Here is a 15,552-nt window from a genome sequence, read left to right on the forward strand (position 1 = left end):
TGTGGCAATGGCTCTTGGGCCAGACTAATTAATGAAGGATAGGTCTATCCATGGCTATTAGAAAGACTGGCTGAATGGAGCCTCCATTTTGCTGTAGTGAGCGTGTGTGTGCGTGTGCGTGCATGTACAAACTACTGCCTTTATGCCCAGATTGTTGACTCTCTGGTATCATCTGGCTGACTGCTGTTGAAACAGAATGCTGGATGAGAAGGGATGTTGGAATGATTCTGGATCCAGAACTGGGCATTGCAGCATCTGTCCCCAGTCTTCAGAAGCAGCAGTGAGATCACGCTGTAGTGCAGAGCTTTCCAAACTTTTCATGTTGGTGACACACCTTTTTGACACGCATCACTTTGTGACACATTGATTCAGTTCTCCTAGCAAACCAGAGCTCAAACTAACCCCTTATAAGAGATACAGACACATATCGCGCAACACACCTAAATGCTGCAGCCGACACACTAACGTGTCGCAACACAGTTTGGAAAGCTCTGCTGTAGTGTTTCGTGTGGCAGGTATATCCAAGGCACTGTGGTATACTTCAGCAGATTTTGGAGAAGAAAGCCACGTGCGACTCTTGTTATATCTTCAAACCTCCCTTGGATATATAGCGTGCAATGCAGAATGATAAGTTTCAACAATAACAACCCAACATCTCAGGAATATCTATTGACTAGGTGAGTGAGTGGGGGCAGAGGAGGAATCAAGAGCCACAGAAATGTCTACTTTGATGAAAAGGAAGCCAAGCTAGAAAGAGTGCTTCTCTTACCGAAGCTAGTACTGAGCATACAAGAACACTTCCAGAAGCCAGGACTCCCATTAACTTACTTTCCACAGACTTTCTTGAGATTACAGCAGCAAGGGACAAACCAGGAGTTGCTCCTCAACTCTACACATTTTATCCTTGCAACAGATCTGAGTGGAAAGCCAAAACTCATTAAAAAATTTTCTTAGGAACATTAGACATCTGCTCAATCAAGCCTCACTGGGTTACACCCCAAATAGGTAAAACTCTACTATTTCGGCAAAATAGCAAACTTGTCTCTTTCTGCTTTGAAATGGTAAAGGTTCTTTACTAAAAGCAACCCTAAAACCCTTCCAGCTCTCTCTTTAAGGCCTCTTCTCTTTATACATAAAATACTTTCAACAGTAGGAGGAAGGATAGGAAGGGGTTGGGTCTGTCTGAATGTAGCAAATGCTGGATATTTTTTATAAAATCACTCCAACTTATCAACAGTTATGTGGACATTTTCAATGCTAATCTATCTCTAGTTCTCTGTTCACATAGATTATGGTGACAATACATTGTTACTTCAATGGCTGTTATTTCAGATAGTATTAGTGCCAATACAAAACTTTCATCTTCAGCAGAGAAAATAAGCACTGATTCACTCTTATTCAGCACAAGGAGCTGATATATAAAGAAAAAAAAATCCAGCTAACATTTCACCAAGAAGAGAACATAAGCCATATTGAAACATACACAACTAATTGCAGGGGATATACTTCAGGAGCCTGAAAGATTTTAAGATTGCTGTGCTCATTAGCCAAGGGACAGTTTGGATGATAAAGGAAGAGCTGGATACCATTCTGAGTCTTTCTGTCTTGCATGAATATACGTGTTATCAACAAGTCTTCAAAACAGTTGGAAACAAGGGCAAATTCAGATACAAAAGTGTGTGTTGCATATATGCCCAGTGTTTGCAGGAGTACAATACCATATGCAGTGTGAAATGGAGGCAATGGTTTGTAAGCATATGGGAAGCTCAAAGTGTCCTAGGTTCCTGAGTGGCTGGGGCTAACACATCGCTTATTGCTGCAAACATACTTGTTCTGTAAAATATGAATTGGCTTTACAGTTCCCACAGAAGGCTACATGAGTATGTTGGCTTACATCAATTGCATAAAATGCAAAGACTGAATTTGTTGAACCACAGGCTAGGGAGGAAGTGTTTTGATGCAGTTTCTAAGAAATAGGGGGGAAGCAGCAACAGCTGCACAAAGGTGGAGGAGCGGGGAGTACATTTCTCTTTTGGAGCTGCATGGAGCAAATTCTCTATCAGCAACTAGAGTCTTATCACTTTCACCCCATATAACCAAGTGTAAACCTTCTCTACTCAAATGGTGCTCCATCTAAGGGACTGCATAGTCTTTGCTTGCTGGATTGTCTGTTTATGAACCACAGATTACAAATCCATACACATTTGCTATAGTCTATAAAAGAAACCCAGTGGTAAGTACTGCTGCCACTCTTAGAAATGCATAGTAAGCTGACAAATTTTTTCATGGACAGTGTCATGTACTGCAGCAATGCTTGTGCAGAACGAAATGCAAAACTGTGTGGTGGCAACAGCTACAGTACACTTCCACAGTACAAACAATAGGAAGTATCTGGACAGTTGTCAAACCCCAGAGGACAATGCAGAAAGCAAATGAAATTTCAACTGCAGAGATAAGGGTTTCTCATGCCTCAATTCCATTAGGACTAGGTATGTACAGAAATTAGGAGACTGAAAAGATTTTAAACCCATATTTTCCAAGCTGGGCCCAAGAACCAAAAATGCTAGCAGCAAAGAACCCATTAGTTTAAAAGTCTGAAACAGAGACAATATAAAGTAAAACAGAGGGATAGGGAACGAGTTATGAAAATTCACTCAGAGGGGCAAGAAAAAGTAACATCAAAATATATTTTAAAACCAGAATTTCAAACTTGGTACGTGTGTTAAAACGCCTCACATTTCTCAACTGCTGGAGCCTGATTGCTCCAGATAGAGCACCAGTTGTGTCCCAAATAAGGAAAATTCTTTTACCGTCTTCTGATCTGTCCCCAAATCACCTTCACTATTTGTAAAAATGGAGGGGTCAGCAGTCACTCCAACACCCCTCAGCTTTGTTCTACAACAACCAGAAGACTGCAGTTCATAGCACTGATTTCTCTCATTTGCAACAAAGTTCATTTGTCACCACTTAATATCCCTGCAGTCCATTGTACACCTTCTGCACTGATGCCTGTTTCAGCAGTTGTTTGAGACCTGCAAAAGATTGAAAAAAGTAATAACCATACAATGTTCCGAATATGTCACAAGGAGGAAAGAAAATCAAATGAATTCAGGCTCTTCCAATTTTAAGCCAGCACATTCAGTTTCGATATTTTGAGACCAGCTCACTCAAAACGGTTTTGAGAAAAACTCCCAGAATGATGTCTATGCAAATACTCCCCAAACATAGAAAAACAGAAATGCTACAAAAGCAATGATATTACCTTGGTTAATAACTAAAGCAGACTAGGAATAAGCAAGACGCCTGGAAAAGATTCCTGACCTGTTTTTAAATTTCACTGTTTGAAAAGTTAGCAATATTTAGAAAATTGTACAAAGCAGCAATAGCTGCTCTCCTCCCTACCATCCCTAGTCTTCCAGAACATACCCCTGAAGAGATCCTGTCACTTTTGTCACAATGTCTGTAGTGGCTGGGACCATGTTATAGCCAGAGCAGCCCTTTCTGACAGGCTGCAGCAAATTGGTTGAATCATTATCTTGCAGCCAACCTATTCTAATAGATGGGATGCCTTTCTGAACACAGAATCTTAAAACTGGAAAATGACAGAATGATACCCACAAGATGGACACTTAGATGACAAAGTAACTTCCAGGTCTCAGCATGAAGAATATATCAGTAAATGGAATTACTGATCAAACCATTTGGGATTTTACCATAGCAACACTATTCTGGGATATATAGATACAAACCTTCTCGTTGTTCACTTGTCAGCTGCTCTTTGGGAAAGTCTACATCAAATGTAATTATTAGAGAGCCTTTAATGTTATTGTTGTCAAAGTTGGGAAGACCTTCTCCTTTTTTCCACAGCTTGGCTCCAGGCTTTGTGGTTTTATCCCGGGCAACATGCACCTAGTAGATGGGAGTGTGGTGAAGAGTTTACAGAATTGGCATTTGTGACTAGATACTTTGACACATCAGCAAACCCCCCCCCCCATATTTTAGTGTCAACAGATGCAATTATCATGGAAATAACATAGGAGACTACTCTGAAAATGTATTATTTCAAATAGAAAAAACCGCCTTACCTTATGCCCATCTAAGTGGGCAATATCCATTTCAAAACCCACAAGAGCCTCAACCAGCGAAATAGTCACATTTGTATATAAATCGTCTCCTCTTCGCTCAAAAACTGGGTGCCTGTAGGAAAGATGTTAGAAAACGTTAACATATTCTACTTGTTACTTCATCAATTTTCTGTATACTTGTCAAACTCTCTAGCATTTAACTTTTAAAAAATGAATGACGGTTTGTGAATTATCCTGTAAGTCTGTCACTCTTGTTGCCAAAGGCAATAAATCCACCTCAATCTTTACAGGAGGTGACAATTTTCTATGGGGATCATCAAAACCTTCTGCAGCTTAGCAGGTGGAAATATTTATGCAAAGTAGTTTTACATCATGATCAGAATGAAACTGACCCCAGTATGCTTGTGTCATTTGCTCTAACATAGTAGGGTGGTCATTTGTTGAATAGCTTTGTTGAAGTCATGAAAGGGGCAGGCCTAACTCTATTGCAGTTACTCTCACATATCCAAAGTGGATATGCAAGTCTTCTGCCAGGAAACATTTGTCTTATCCAGGTCTTGGGTAGTAAGGAGAGGAAGGTACTACTTGCTTTAGAATCTTATCCATTTGGATAACTTCACACACACTCTGTGTCCTGTGTGCCCCCTCCCCATTCCCCAAGGGAGGTCCACCCACAATACGACAAGCACTATTGTTAGGGAAATACTTTCCTCATTGCAGCACTTAATTATATGGGTTACTTCCCATACAGGGAATACATGCATCAATACACATATGGAACACTTCGTCTTTCAAAATAATCCAATGAGGTTTGTTCAGTGACTAGTTAATATATGATTATTTTTTTTGGGTAAACAAGGCAAAAATAACTAAGCAACTTACTTGAGAACTTTTATTCGGAAGCGTAAGTCACCTGGCTCTCCATCAACATGTGGTTCACCTATGGAAGTTTGAATATGGATTAGGTCTGGTTTCAAAACCATTTCACTTCCCACAAATGAAACCCAAAGGTAATTCTTCCCTTTAAGCTTTCCAATAGTCATATGATTCAAGAAAAGGATGTTTAAATAATTCTATCCTGCTCTTACACCAAAATAGGATTGTATAGTAGCTTACAGATGATACACACAAAAAATCCTCACTCAAGTCCCTGCCCTCATACTTACCATCTACAAAGTAATGACAAAAGTAAAATGGACTGGATGGCAGAAAAAAAGTAAACTCAGGTAGAAGTTATTTGAAATCTAATGACTAGTTGGGGTGAAAGTGTTAAAGGAAAAGAGGTGCCAAAAGTTGATGGTTTCTCAGCTGTACTGATGGTGTGGTCTTGTCTTCGTTCTCTTCTCTGCTGCAGCCTGACAGAATAGCTGCTGCCAGGTGTCAGGGGAAGAACCCTGACTTATTAGCTGAGTTAATGGAAACCCCGCATCCCTCCTTATTATAGCCTAATGCAACTGGTGCCATTGATGGGGGCATGGCTGCTGCCCATGGCCAATTGGAGGCTCTCCACCAGAGCATCCTCTGGAACTGCCATTGCTAAGGTAGCTGTGGGGATAATGTTCTGTGTAGATAGTGCTGAGTTAGAAGAGGTGAATCTTTACTGCTGTTCTAGCCCCAAAACAGGTTCTTTCAAAAAGGAAACCAATTTGAAAAATCAACCAGCTTTTCTGACAAGTTCTACCCCCCACCCAAGTTCTTTACTACCTCAGACCCAACAAGATATTAACTCCAGATAGAAAGGGAATATTGTACCTTCTCCAATAAAGGGATATTCCATGCCATCTCTCACACCAGGTTCTATCTCCACTTCTAGGGTTCGTTCTTCATTTACAAGCCTAAGAAACAGGGGAGAAAGGCAGCACTCTTTGGGCTTACAACATTATGGAACCTTGGAGGTACACAGAAACAAGGTGTTTCCAGATGACTCAAGAAGTCATCTACAAGAATGCTGCAGGGAGCATTCACAAGTTCCATTCCATTCCATTACAACAACACAAATGAAATGCTCTATTTGACAGGGGGAAAAAAATCTATCAGGGAATCTATATTGGTGGGGCAATTATTCAAATTCCTGTCAGTAACCCTGGTTTTCCAACAATTTCTCCTTCTTTCATTCCCATAGATGAGCTACACAATACACCACCATGTGGCTCAAAGTGGTTATGTAATCATTCTCTCTCTGTGCTACTTTCAACAGTGATGCATAATTACAAACTATGCATGCACCAAAGAGCCAGAGGACCTCAGACTCACTTGACATTGGGACATTCATCACAAACTACTTCTTGGGTCATCTGGAAACGCCCTGGGCCTAGTTGAGTTGTCCTCATCTCTTGCCGGCAATTGCATTTCCGCTTCCCTGGTGCCTGCCTTGCTACTGGCTTGTTTCGAATAACCTGCAGAAATATAAAGAACCAGAGTCTCATATTCAGATTATACACATAAAGCACTTTAGTCTTGATGGCTTGAGTAAAGGCACACATTCCACTTACCTCAGCTTGCCACCTTAGGCTTTGCAGCTGGCATGTCACATATATAAGGACAAAACAAAGCAGTCTAGCAGTAGTGAGAGTGCTGCTGCTACCTCTAACAATGCTTATATATTTGGTGGGTGGGACTGGTTGTCTCTGTTGTATTAATGGGCATTATCCAATGCACTCTGTTTGTGCAATGGATCCCTCCTGCACCCTCCCCCAATCTATTTTGGAGGATTGAGGAGACCCAGAGAACAGATCTGGGGGGCACACAGGGGGGAATTTCATTGTGCAGCAGAAATCCTTACTCTGATGGAACAAGTCAGTTAGATACCAACATATCCTAATTTAGGTATGTGTCTGAAGAGGTGTTTTTGATAGCTGTTGATTGGTGAAGATTAAATTATGTATTTTAAAATGTGTACAGTGGTACCTCGGGCTACATACACTTCAGGTTACATACGCTTCAGGTTACAGACTCTGCTAACCCAGAAATAGTGCTTCAGGTTAAGAACTTTGCTGCAGGATAAGAACAGAAATCATGCTCTGGCGGTGCGGCGGCAGCAGGAGGCCCCATTAGCTAAAGTGGTGCTTCAGGTTAAGAACAGTTTCAGGTTAAGTACAGACCTCCGGAATGAATTAAGTACTTAACCTGAGGTACCACTGTACAGTATTCCTTATATTGTATGTTGCTAATGTTTTGAATTGTAAAGCTGCCTACACTTTTTCTGCATAGGCAACTCGTAGGTTTAGTAAATATTAATAGCAATCTTGACCTACTTATGAATACCAAAAGAACAACTTATTTCAACGATCTGTGAATACCTGCAGCAGTTAGAGCAGGAACCCACAAATCTGCATAGGGCTTACCAGAAGCCAGCCCTTATTTGTGTCCAGCTCTGGTTGTTCCCCTCTGAATCCAAAGTATGCTTGAGGATTGAGGGAGGGATTTATCTCCCTTTGCAGAAGGTAGAAGCTGTGTTAAAGACTGTTTCTGAAAAAGCAACAGTAAATATGACCCAACCACTACTAGCAGTCTTCTTTTTTTGGCATCACAGTCTTGTTTCACCTCACACAAAACTCTCCAGAGGACAAGATGCAATTTGAGTTTGTTGCCACTTCCTTCTACACACACTAGAAGCAGAAATAACTTGGCAGCCTGCTCAGTAATGACAAAAGGCAGAAAGATCAATTAGCAAAAGCTTTAGTTAGACCAGTAATATCGTTGCAGCTGTTCCACTGGAACATAAGCACTACCAGCTGTTCCACAGGAACATTAGCAATACCCTCAAGACTAGCTCAACAAGCACTCTGGTGACAACAACATTCTTCATTGTATGGTCTGTTAAAGGCACAAGTGCCAGGAAAGGCAGAAACCACAAACTCTGAGTAGCAATACAAAAGTGATAGTGATTTGCTACTTTTCCGTATGACATTCATGGGAAGAACACTCTTCTTTCATAAGCCTGATGCCAAATTTCAGTGTAAACTCTCATTTATGTTCTGACAAGCATATATAACTTCCATATCCCCAGAACTTAACAAAATAATAAGATGAGGTGGCAGATTGGCAAGCTTACTTCCACAAAATTTCCTGAGTACACTTCTTCCAGTGTAACTTCTAGGTCCACAATGATATCACTTCCTCTTGGAATGTTCCTATCTTGCTGACGAGGATTACCTCCAAACATGAAACCAAAGTCTCCAAAGAAACTGTAAAGAAATGAACCATCATTATTTAAGAGAAAAGAGTAATGGGCCTATTGTGGGGCTCCTTCAATTCAACTGGTAGGAGAGTATGCATGAAAGGGTTAATTTCATCAACTCAGAAGATGGGAATAATCAGATTTGTATCACCTTCCTGAAAGGAATCTCTTCCCAATTTGAGGGATAACTTCTGTGAAGCAAACTGCACTAAGACAATCAAATTGCAAAAACTGAAACGTGAAAAAAGCTTATAAGGGCAATCAGAAACAGCTCTATTACTCAGTTTTGCATAGACTCTGAGCCCCCTTCTCAGTAAACTTTGCCTAGTCTATACATGGGTGGGTCTGCCTACTCTTCTACTAAATGAACAGTGTCAGAACAGAAAGGAAAGGGATGTATAGAACCTGCTTCAGATCCCAGAGTGGGTTTTTAAGTGGTTGTGCCCTCTAAGGGAATGAAAATATTACAGAATATATCTCCTAAAACAAGAGGTCTGCAAATTTGTGCATCATTACAAAATTGATACACATGTGGACAGGGAAAACTATACAGCTGGCTTACTGCTTTTTATTTAACTATTTTAAATATATTTACCTTGCTTCACAGCATCTTACATAAAACCACTGATATTCTCAGCTTTAACATTGCTTCTGAGAGCTGCAGAGATTTATTAAGCATATCCACATGCTACCTCCAGAAAATTATTTGGAACTGCTAACATGATAACAAAAGGCTGCTGTGCCTTGGAAATAGGAAGCCATGATACATGTTGGAACTGGAGAGCCACTGTGAACTCTGCCATGGCTTCTGTGTCTAGAGGGTTAACAGCTCCAAGAACCAAATATGTTTCTGCCAAAATGAAGCAAACAAGGTGATCTCTGTTCAAGTGGCCTTGATATTTGGAGGAAAACCTTAACCCTATCCCAAAGCAAGATGTGAAATCATTGGGAAAAAATCAGACCCGGGACCACAGAATTGTGAGAGTGCTTTCTGCCTTTGCTTTCACTACCTGGAACTTGGAAAATAACTGTTCTGCCTTGGCATTCCTCTTGCATGTGAACTGAGCCAATGTTGGGCCTCTCCTCGTGAGGAGGATGAAAATGTCCACATGGAGGACCCATTCACATCAATCAAGAAACTGAAGATTCAGACATTCTAGTTTGACTTTCAGATCCCCTTGGAAGTGTTTGCTCCAGCAGAAATCAAATTTAATTGGTTCTGTCTTCTCAGTCACAAGGGACTTAACTCTTCCCTGCCTCTTCTATAGCTGATTTTTAAAAAATGGAATATTCACTTGTGTGATATGGATTCAGTGCAGTGTCTACTCACCATGACAGACTTATATTGCTGTAATATATTCTTGCACATGTCACTCATTATGAAAGAAGCCAGAGAAGAACCTCAAGACAATAAACTACAGCAATAGTGTTGGCTGCAATGAACTACCAATGATATCGGTTCATTGTAAAGCTTGTAATGTTGTGCAAATATGTTGGAGAAATAAAACAGACTTACTGTGAAAAAATATCTCCATGAGAACTCTGGTGACCCTCTTTCAATCCCTCTTCTCCATATGCATCGTACTGCTTTCGCTTTTCCTCATCTGACAATACCTGCAGGAGATAACAGTGAGCATCTATGTATCAGGCAAAACTTTAACATAACTGTTACAAAGCAGTGAAATCTGTTATTAATTGGTTCCACTTCAAGTGAAAACATGTTCCACTGATTTCTGTCAGGAAAATGCCTTCAGCAGTGGCCTTATGGCAGCCTAAAATGTTTGTTTGCTTGATTGCACTTGATGTCTTAAGGTTGATGGAAGATTTTGAATGCAGTTATTCTTGGAACTGCATGGAGACTCAGCATTATAAAATTTTTGAACAATGGATTGTGTCCAATATTGTCACTCAGCTGCCAGTAAGGTTTCAATTAGCAGAATGAGCAAAGAAACATTTTTTCCCACTGGCAACCCCCTCTCCCTTGGGCTCTAGAAGGTTGGAGGATCCTCCAGAGAAGATTTAGGGTGGGTGCAGGGGGAGGGGGGAAATCACAAAAAATTGCTCCTCTCCTTGTTTTAACAATGGAAGCTTTATTGTCAGTTGAGTGACACTTTTTGATATAACCAAATATTTAGACAACAATTTGTGATTTTTATTGACGCTGTAGATGAGATAAGCAACAGTCACTGGTCTCCATTCTCAACCTGTAATGCAGTGAAAGCTGTAGAAAGGCTTGCAAAACATTTTTCATTGTCCATTCTTTATAATCAGAAGATGTATGCCCTATGTGCTTCATTTGCACATCCTATGTTTACACAAAAGCACGTAATACAAAATTTAGCAACAGGCAAGTTAGGGTTAGGGTGATTAATTGCATATTTAATAACATATTGCAGACTTTAATTTCAGCATAAGAAGCAGTCAACTAGATAAAGCTAGCTTGCAAGCTCCTATTGCAATAGTTCTTATTTCTCTAGAGTTCTCTTCCTGCCAACCCACACTACTGTGCATTCCATGTTGCAGCCTGTTCAAGTATCTTGATTCATTGAATTTACAGAGCAATGGATAAACTGTGTGACTGTCAAAAGGAGATTCCTGTTCTTCAATTCAGAAAAGAAAGATCTGGCTATCTAGAAAAAGCTAGCAGAAACATGAGGCATGAGCAATGCATAAAATGTTTAGAATTTCATCTGTTTACCTCCCTCTGCCCATAACATTCCTGAGCTTAATTTCTGTAACGTGTCATTCAGTGGTTAGGCCAGTGTGCTTTTTTATCCATATCAGGAAGATGCACCAGAAAGCCAGGCATGGCCTATCTAACACTAAAATCTCCACTTGTACATTAGCTTGGACTAGCATTTGCAAATACAAGAATCACAACTGTGCTCACTTTGGGCTCCCTGGAGATGTCATCTGGACTAAATATAAAATCTTTTGTTGTAAATTCCTTAAGAGGCTTAAAAAAAGAGCAAGCATTATATAAATTTTGTTAAATAAATCCTTCACCTTTGCTCCCAAAAAGCACAATAACAGGCCAACCACAAGCTAATGATTTTTTGTTAACCAGCCATTAACTTCAAGAAGTCCTTTCACTATGTCAATTTAAAGAAAATCGGTAGAGCATGTTAATTCGGCACAGATAAAATACAGATATGATACATTTTGTTGCTAATGTAAAAACAACAGTAAAAAACCCCCGTGTTTTGTCTGTTTACCAAACTTAAAACCATCTACGGACCATTTTCCATTATGTACCTTGGAAGTCAAACGGAATCCATTCCAGAAGTCCGTTCGACTTCCAAAACATTCAGAAACCAAAGCGTGGCTTCTGATTGCCCAACTGGAAGCTGCAGAAGCCCCATTGGACATTCGGGTTCCAAAAAACGTTCGCAAACCAGAACACTCACTTCCAGGTTTGCGGCATTCGGGAGCCAAAATGTCCGAGTACCAAGGTGTTCGGGATCCAAGGTATGACTGTATAGGTGTGTCTATAAATTATCCTAAAGAAATGAATGATAGGAAAGGGGATGGAGATGACTTTCCAGGAATGCCTGTTAATGACACTCTATCATAACCATGCTGTAGTTGACTTAAGACATTGTCCACTTACTGCTCACTCTGCTAAGGTTTTGCCAAACAGCAAAGATTGAAACAGAGAAAGCAATGGGTGCACTAGTTGGGCACAGACTTTCCCCAAATACACCAACCTCATAGGCAGCCCCAAGATCCTGGAATTTTTCCTGCGCACGTGGATCATCAGGATTCCGGTCTGGGTGAAGCTGCAGGGCGAGTTTTCGGTAGGCCTTCTTAATGTCTTTAACAGATGCACTACGGGGCACCCCCAAGATCTTGTAGAAATCTCTCCTAAAAGAAAAACGAAGCCAGTTATTGTTGTGCATCTTCTTCCTTTAATGTGACCACATACTCAGGGTACAAGTTAGAGAACAGCAGGAGGGCTCCATTTCCTTCTTCCCCTCCAATATTGTTGCTTACCACAACAATTATAACTTGTAATAAAGCTCTACAAGCATGACATCCAGAGAATGACAGAAATGGTGCCTCCAAGGATGCATTAGAACTTTCAGCCAGAGAATACTTGGAGGGAAGGTCCTGTTTTTAAAATGTGAGCTCACTGAAAACCACATGCCATATACACAGCCAGTCTCTCTCTAATAGTGCAATCCTAAACACACTTACTAAGGAGTAAGCCCTACTGAACACAGTGAGATTTACTCCAGAGTAAATAAGTTTAAGATTGCCCTATAAATGTACTATGCAGTCTTAATCTACACATTAATAATATGCATATTCCCAAGTGTCTACTCAATGCCTGTGTCCCCTGAGGGGAAAGAAAAAATAGGAGAAACACAGGCAAAAATTAAGGAGCTGATGTGATAAGGCTACAATAGTGTGTTTGTGTGTAGGCATGCATACATTAGTATTTAAATTGGATACCCCTTTGAATACATTGGCAGAAAACGGATGCAAATAAAATGGGATGTGAAGTATATGAAATAAAAGGTGTTACCAAAAACACACAATTACAGTGAGAAGAAAAACAGAAGGCTTGCTTGGTCCCCACTCTTAAGCTTCTGCCATTTATTGAAAACATTTGTGTTCCAATAGGCTTTTGGCCTGATGGATTGAATTATTTTAATACAGTACAGTCTTAGCAGACTTATATATGTTAAGCATTTATTATTTATTTAGGCAAATTTATATATTGCCTTTCTTCCACTACGGAACTCCAAGTCATGTACATAGGGTTGCAAGACACACACTCATCTAGAAACAGACCAAACCCAGACATACTTAGCTCCAATAAGGTGGCTGTATCAGGCCACAGCCATTTATTTTAATTGTGTAAGCTTCCCTGATTACTGCAATTTCAAAAGAAAGGAATGTATAAGCTAACAAATAAGTAAATTTACTTGTGGGATTTATGATACTGTACATTCTCAACCAACGTCACAAGAAGGGATAAGCAAACATAAGTTACACACAAACTAACAGTGGCTGTGTTTTATCTTGGAGTTCCCAGACCTTATCTTTATTCAATGTCATTTGGGGCAAGCCTACACATATTTACTCAGAAGTAAGACACCCTGTGTTCAATAGCATGCTCCTGTACTTTATTTATTATAGATTTATATTTTATATATTTTAATTATTTCAAAAAATTGTACACAGCTTAATCACACCGATCCCTAAGTGGTGTAACCAGGTGACTGGCAAAATTTCAATTCACAATAAAGCAAATCAAAATATATAAAAATAATACAAATAGAAAAGGCATAAAAACAAGTCCAACCAAGACAAAATGGATCAATATGAATTAAAAAGTCTTGAGAAACAACAAGGCCTTTCCCTGAACCCAAAATGACATCAGAGTGAGTCTCCCTGGGAGAACATTCCACAACTGGGAGGCTACCACTGAGAAGGCCCTTTCCCCAATATTCACCCAACTGTACCTCAGATGGCAGGGAACCTAAATAAAGACCAGTTATGAAGATATTAATGTACAGATAGGCATACAAGGATAAGCGCTCCTTCATGTACCCTGAGCCCCATATCATAAAGGGCTTGAACCAGCACTTTGAAAATATACAGTGCAACCCTAAAACAATTGATCAATCTACCTATCATTATCAAACCATACAGGTTCTTAACCTAACATACACAAAATACCTGGAAGAAGGGCTAGGTCTTCAGCCTGTGCTGAAAAATGTTCAATGTTGGCATCAGTCAAATGTCTGGGACAGTGTGTTTCACAAGCAGGTAGCAATTGCCGGAAAAGCCTTCTGGTGAACCAGACTCCCAAACCTTACTCAACAATATTATCAAAAGCGCCTCCCTGGCAGACTTCAAAGCTGAGACAGCACAATGTAGGGGGGAGGTCCCTCTCAGGAGGTTACTGGATCCTATAATGCATCACAGTTGTCTAATCTGAGGGTTATCAGAGCATGGATAAGTCAGTGAAAGGTGCTCAATGACAGCAACAACCTGCACCTTGACAATGATGGATGAACTATCCCCAGGCTGCGAACCTGTTCCTTCAGAGGAGACAAACACATCCCCAACAGTACCTCCCCACTTTTTTTTGGATCAGGTCACCGTGTACTGGCCTCCATTCAGTTCCGGCCTGTTCCCAGTGCACCAGCATCTCAACCTGTACAACAACGCGATGTGAAGGGCAGCACCTACTTCTGTGCCATGTACCACATCTATAACCTGCCTTTCCTCAAAGGAGCCCAAGGCAGTGGGCAAAGGCCTTCCTCCAATCTCTCACAACAACAACAACCTTGAGGAGTGGGCTAGGCTAAGTGTGGCCCATGGCTGAAGAGGGCTTTCAACACAGTCCTGGCCAGATAACTCTGATACCCCAAACCACAGGCGGAAATACACGACTATACAGTGGTACCTCAGGTTACATACGCTTCAGGTTACATACGCTTCAGGTTACAGACTCCGCTAACCCAGAAATATTACCTCGGGTAAAGAACTTTGCTTCAGGATGAGAACAGAAATCATGTGGCAGTGGCGCAGTGGCAGCAGGAGACCCCATTAGCTAAAGTGGTACCTCAGGTTAAGAACAGTTTCGGGTTAAGAACTTAATTCGTTCTGGAGGTCTGTTCTTAACCTGAAACTGTACCACTGTACCAACCAACCGAAACTCCCTCGACTGCACAAGCTGCGAAAGCGGCAGCAAAACCGGCCTTCTTCCTGGTCACCCTGAACGGGGGGGGGGGGGGGTTGAGGGGGAGGGGCCATAACGGCTGTAACCGGGGAAGGGGAGGACAGGACCACCCGCCCCGCGTGGGAAGAGGAAGGCGAGAGCTGCCCCTGTGAGGAAGGGGAGAGGGGGCGGCGAGGGGCGGGCGAGACGAAGCCCCCTCGGCGGCACTGAGGGGCGAGGGGGAGCAGGGGGGCTCCACCCGACCGCGAGGCCACCTGCCAGTACCGGTGGGGCGGCGCCGTTTCCTCCCGGTCCCTTCCCGCTCCCCTCGGCTCACCCGGCGACGGCGTCTCCGAGCAGGCACAGCAGCAGCAGCAGCAGCCCGCCGAGGGAGCGGGGTGACATGGCGGGAGGGAGGGGGGTCTCTTCGAGCAGGTTCCAAGCGCGCCCCCTCCTCGGCTCCTCTCACACGCCGGTAACCATAGGCACGCACGAAAGAGAACCCGGTGAAGCTAACCGCCCAATCAGGCTCCGACTCGGCGCGCGCCGCTGGCCAATCACAACCGCACACTTCACCCGCGGCCCGGCTACAGCTGCCCAACCAGGCTTGG

The 15,552-nt window shown here is 41.8% G+C and overlaps 1 protein-coding gene across 1 annotated transcript; it reads right to left on the reverse strand.

Annotated features, from left to right (window-relative positions):
- Positions 1–2,668: 2,668 nt before the first annotated feature.
- DNAJB11 (DnaJ heat shock protein family (Hsp40) member B11) lies at positions 2,669–15,444 on the reverse strand. Its single transcript, XM_081864515.1, has 10 exons — positions 15,279–15,444; positions 11,973–12,129; positions 9,782–9,879; positions 8,140–8,272; positions 6,339–6,481; positions 5,838–5,920; positions 4,968–5,025; positions 4,086–4,197; positions 3,750–3,909; positions 2,669–3,032 (listed from the first exon to the last, which is right to left on the reverse strand). Exons 1-10 carry the CDS (start codon positions 15,344–15,346, stop codon positions 2,968–2,970), a joined length of 1,077 nt encoding a protein of 358 aa, XP_081720641.1. The 5' UTR covers positions 15,347–15,444; the 3' UTR covers positions 2,669–2,967.
- Between the last annotated feature and the right edge of the window lie 108 nt (positions 15,445–15,552).

The sequence above is a fragment of the Podarcis erhardii genome (assembly GCF_964252035.2).
Source record: "Podarcis erhardii genome assembly, chromosome: 5".
NCBI lineage: Eukaryota > Metazoa > Chordata > Lepidosauria > Squamata > Lacertidae > Podarcis > Podarcis erhardii.

Excerpts from the sequence above, each read along its gene's own strand:
- DNAJB11 (XM_081864515.1), bottom strand. The coding sequence starts at position 15,346 with ATGTCACCCCGCTCCCTCGGCGGGCTGCTGCTGCTGCTGCTGTGCCTG. Across the intron at positions 5,026-5,837 it reads ATATCCCTTTATTGGAGAAG|GTGAACCACATGTTGATGGA; the intron begins GTACAATATTCC and ends AAACTTCCATAG. Across the intron at positions 4,198-4,967 it reads TTCCGAATAAAAGTTCTCAA|GCACCCAGTTTTTGAGCGAA; the intron begins GTAAGTTGCTTA and ends TCTTTCCTACAG.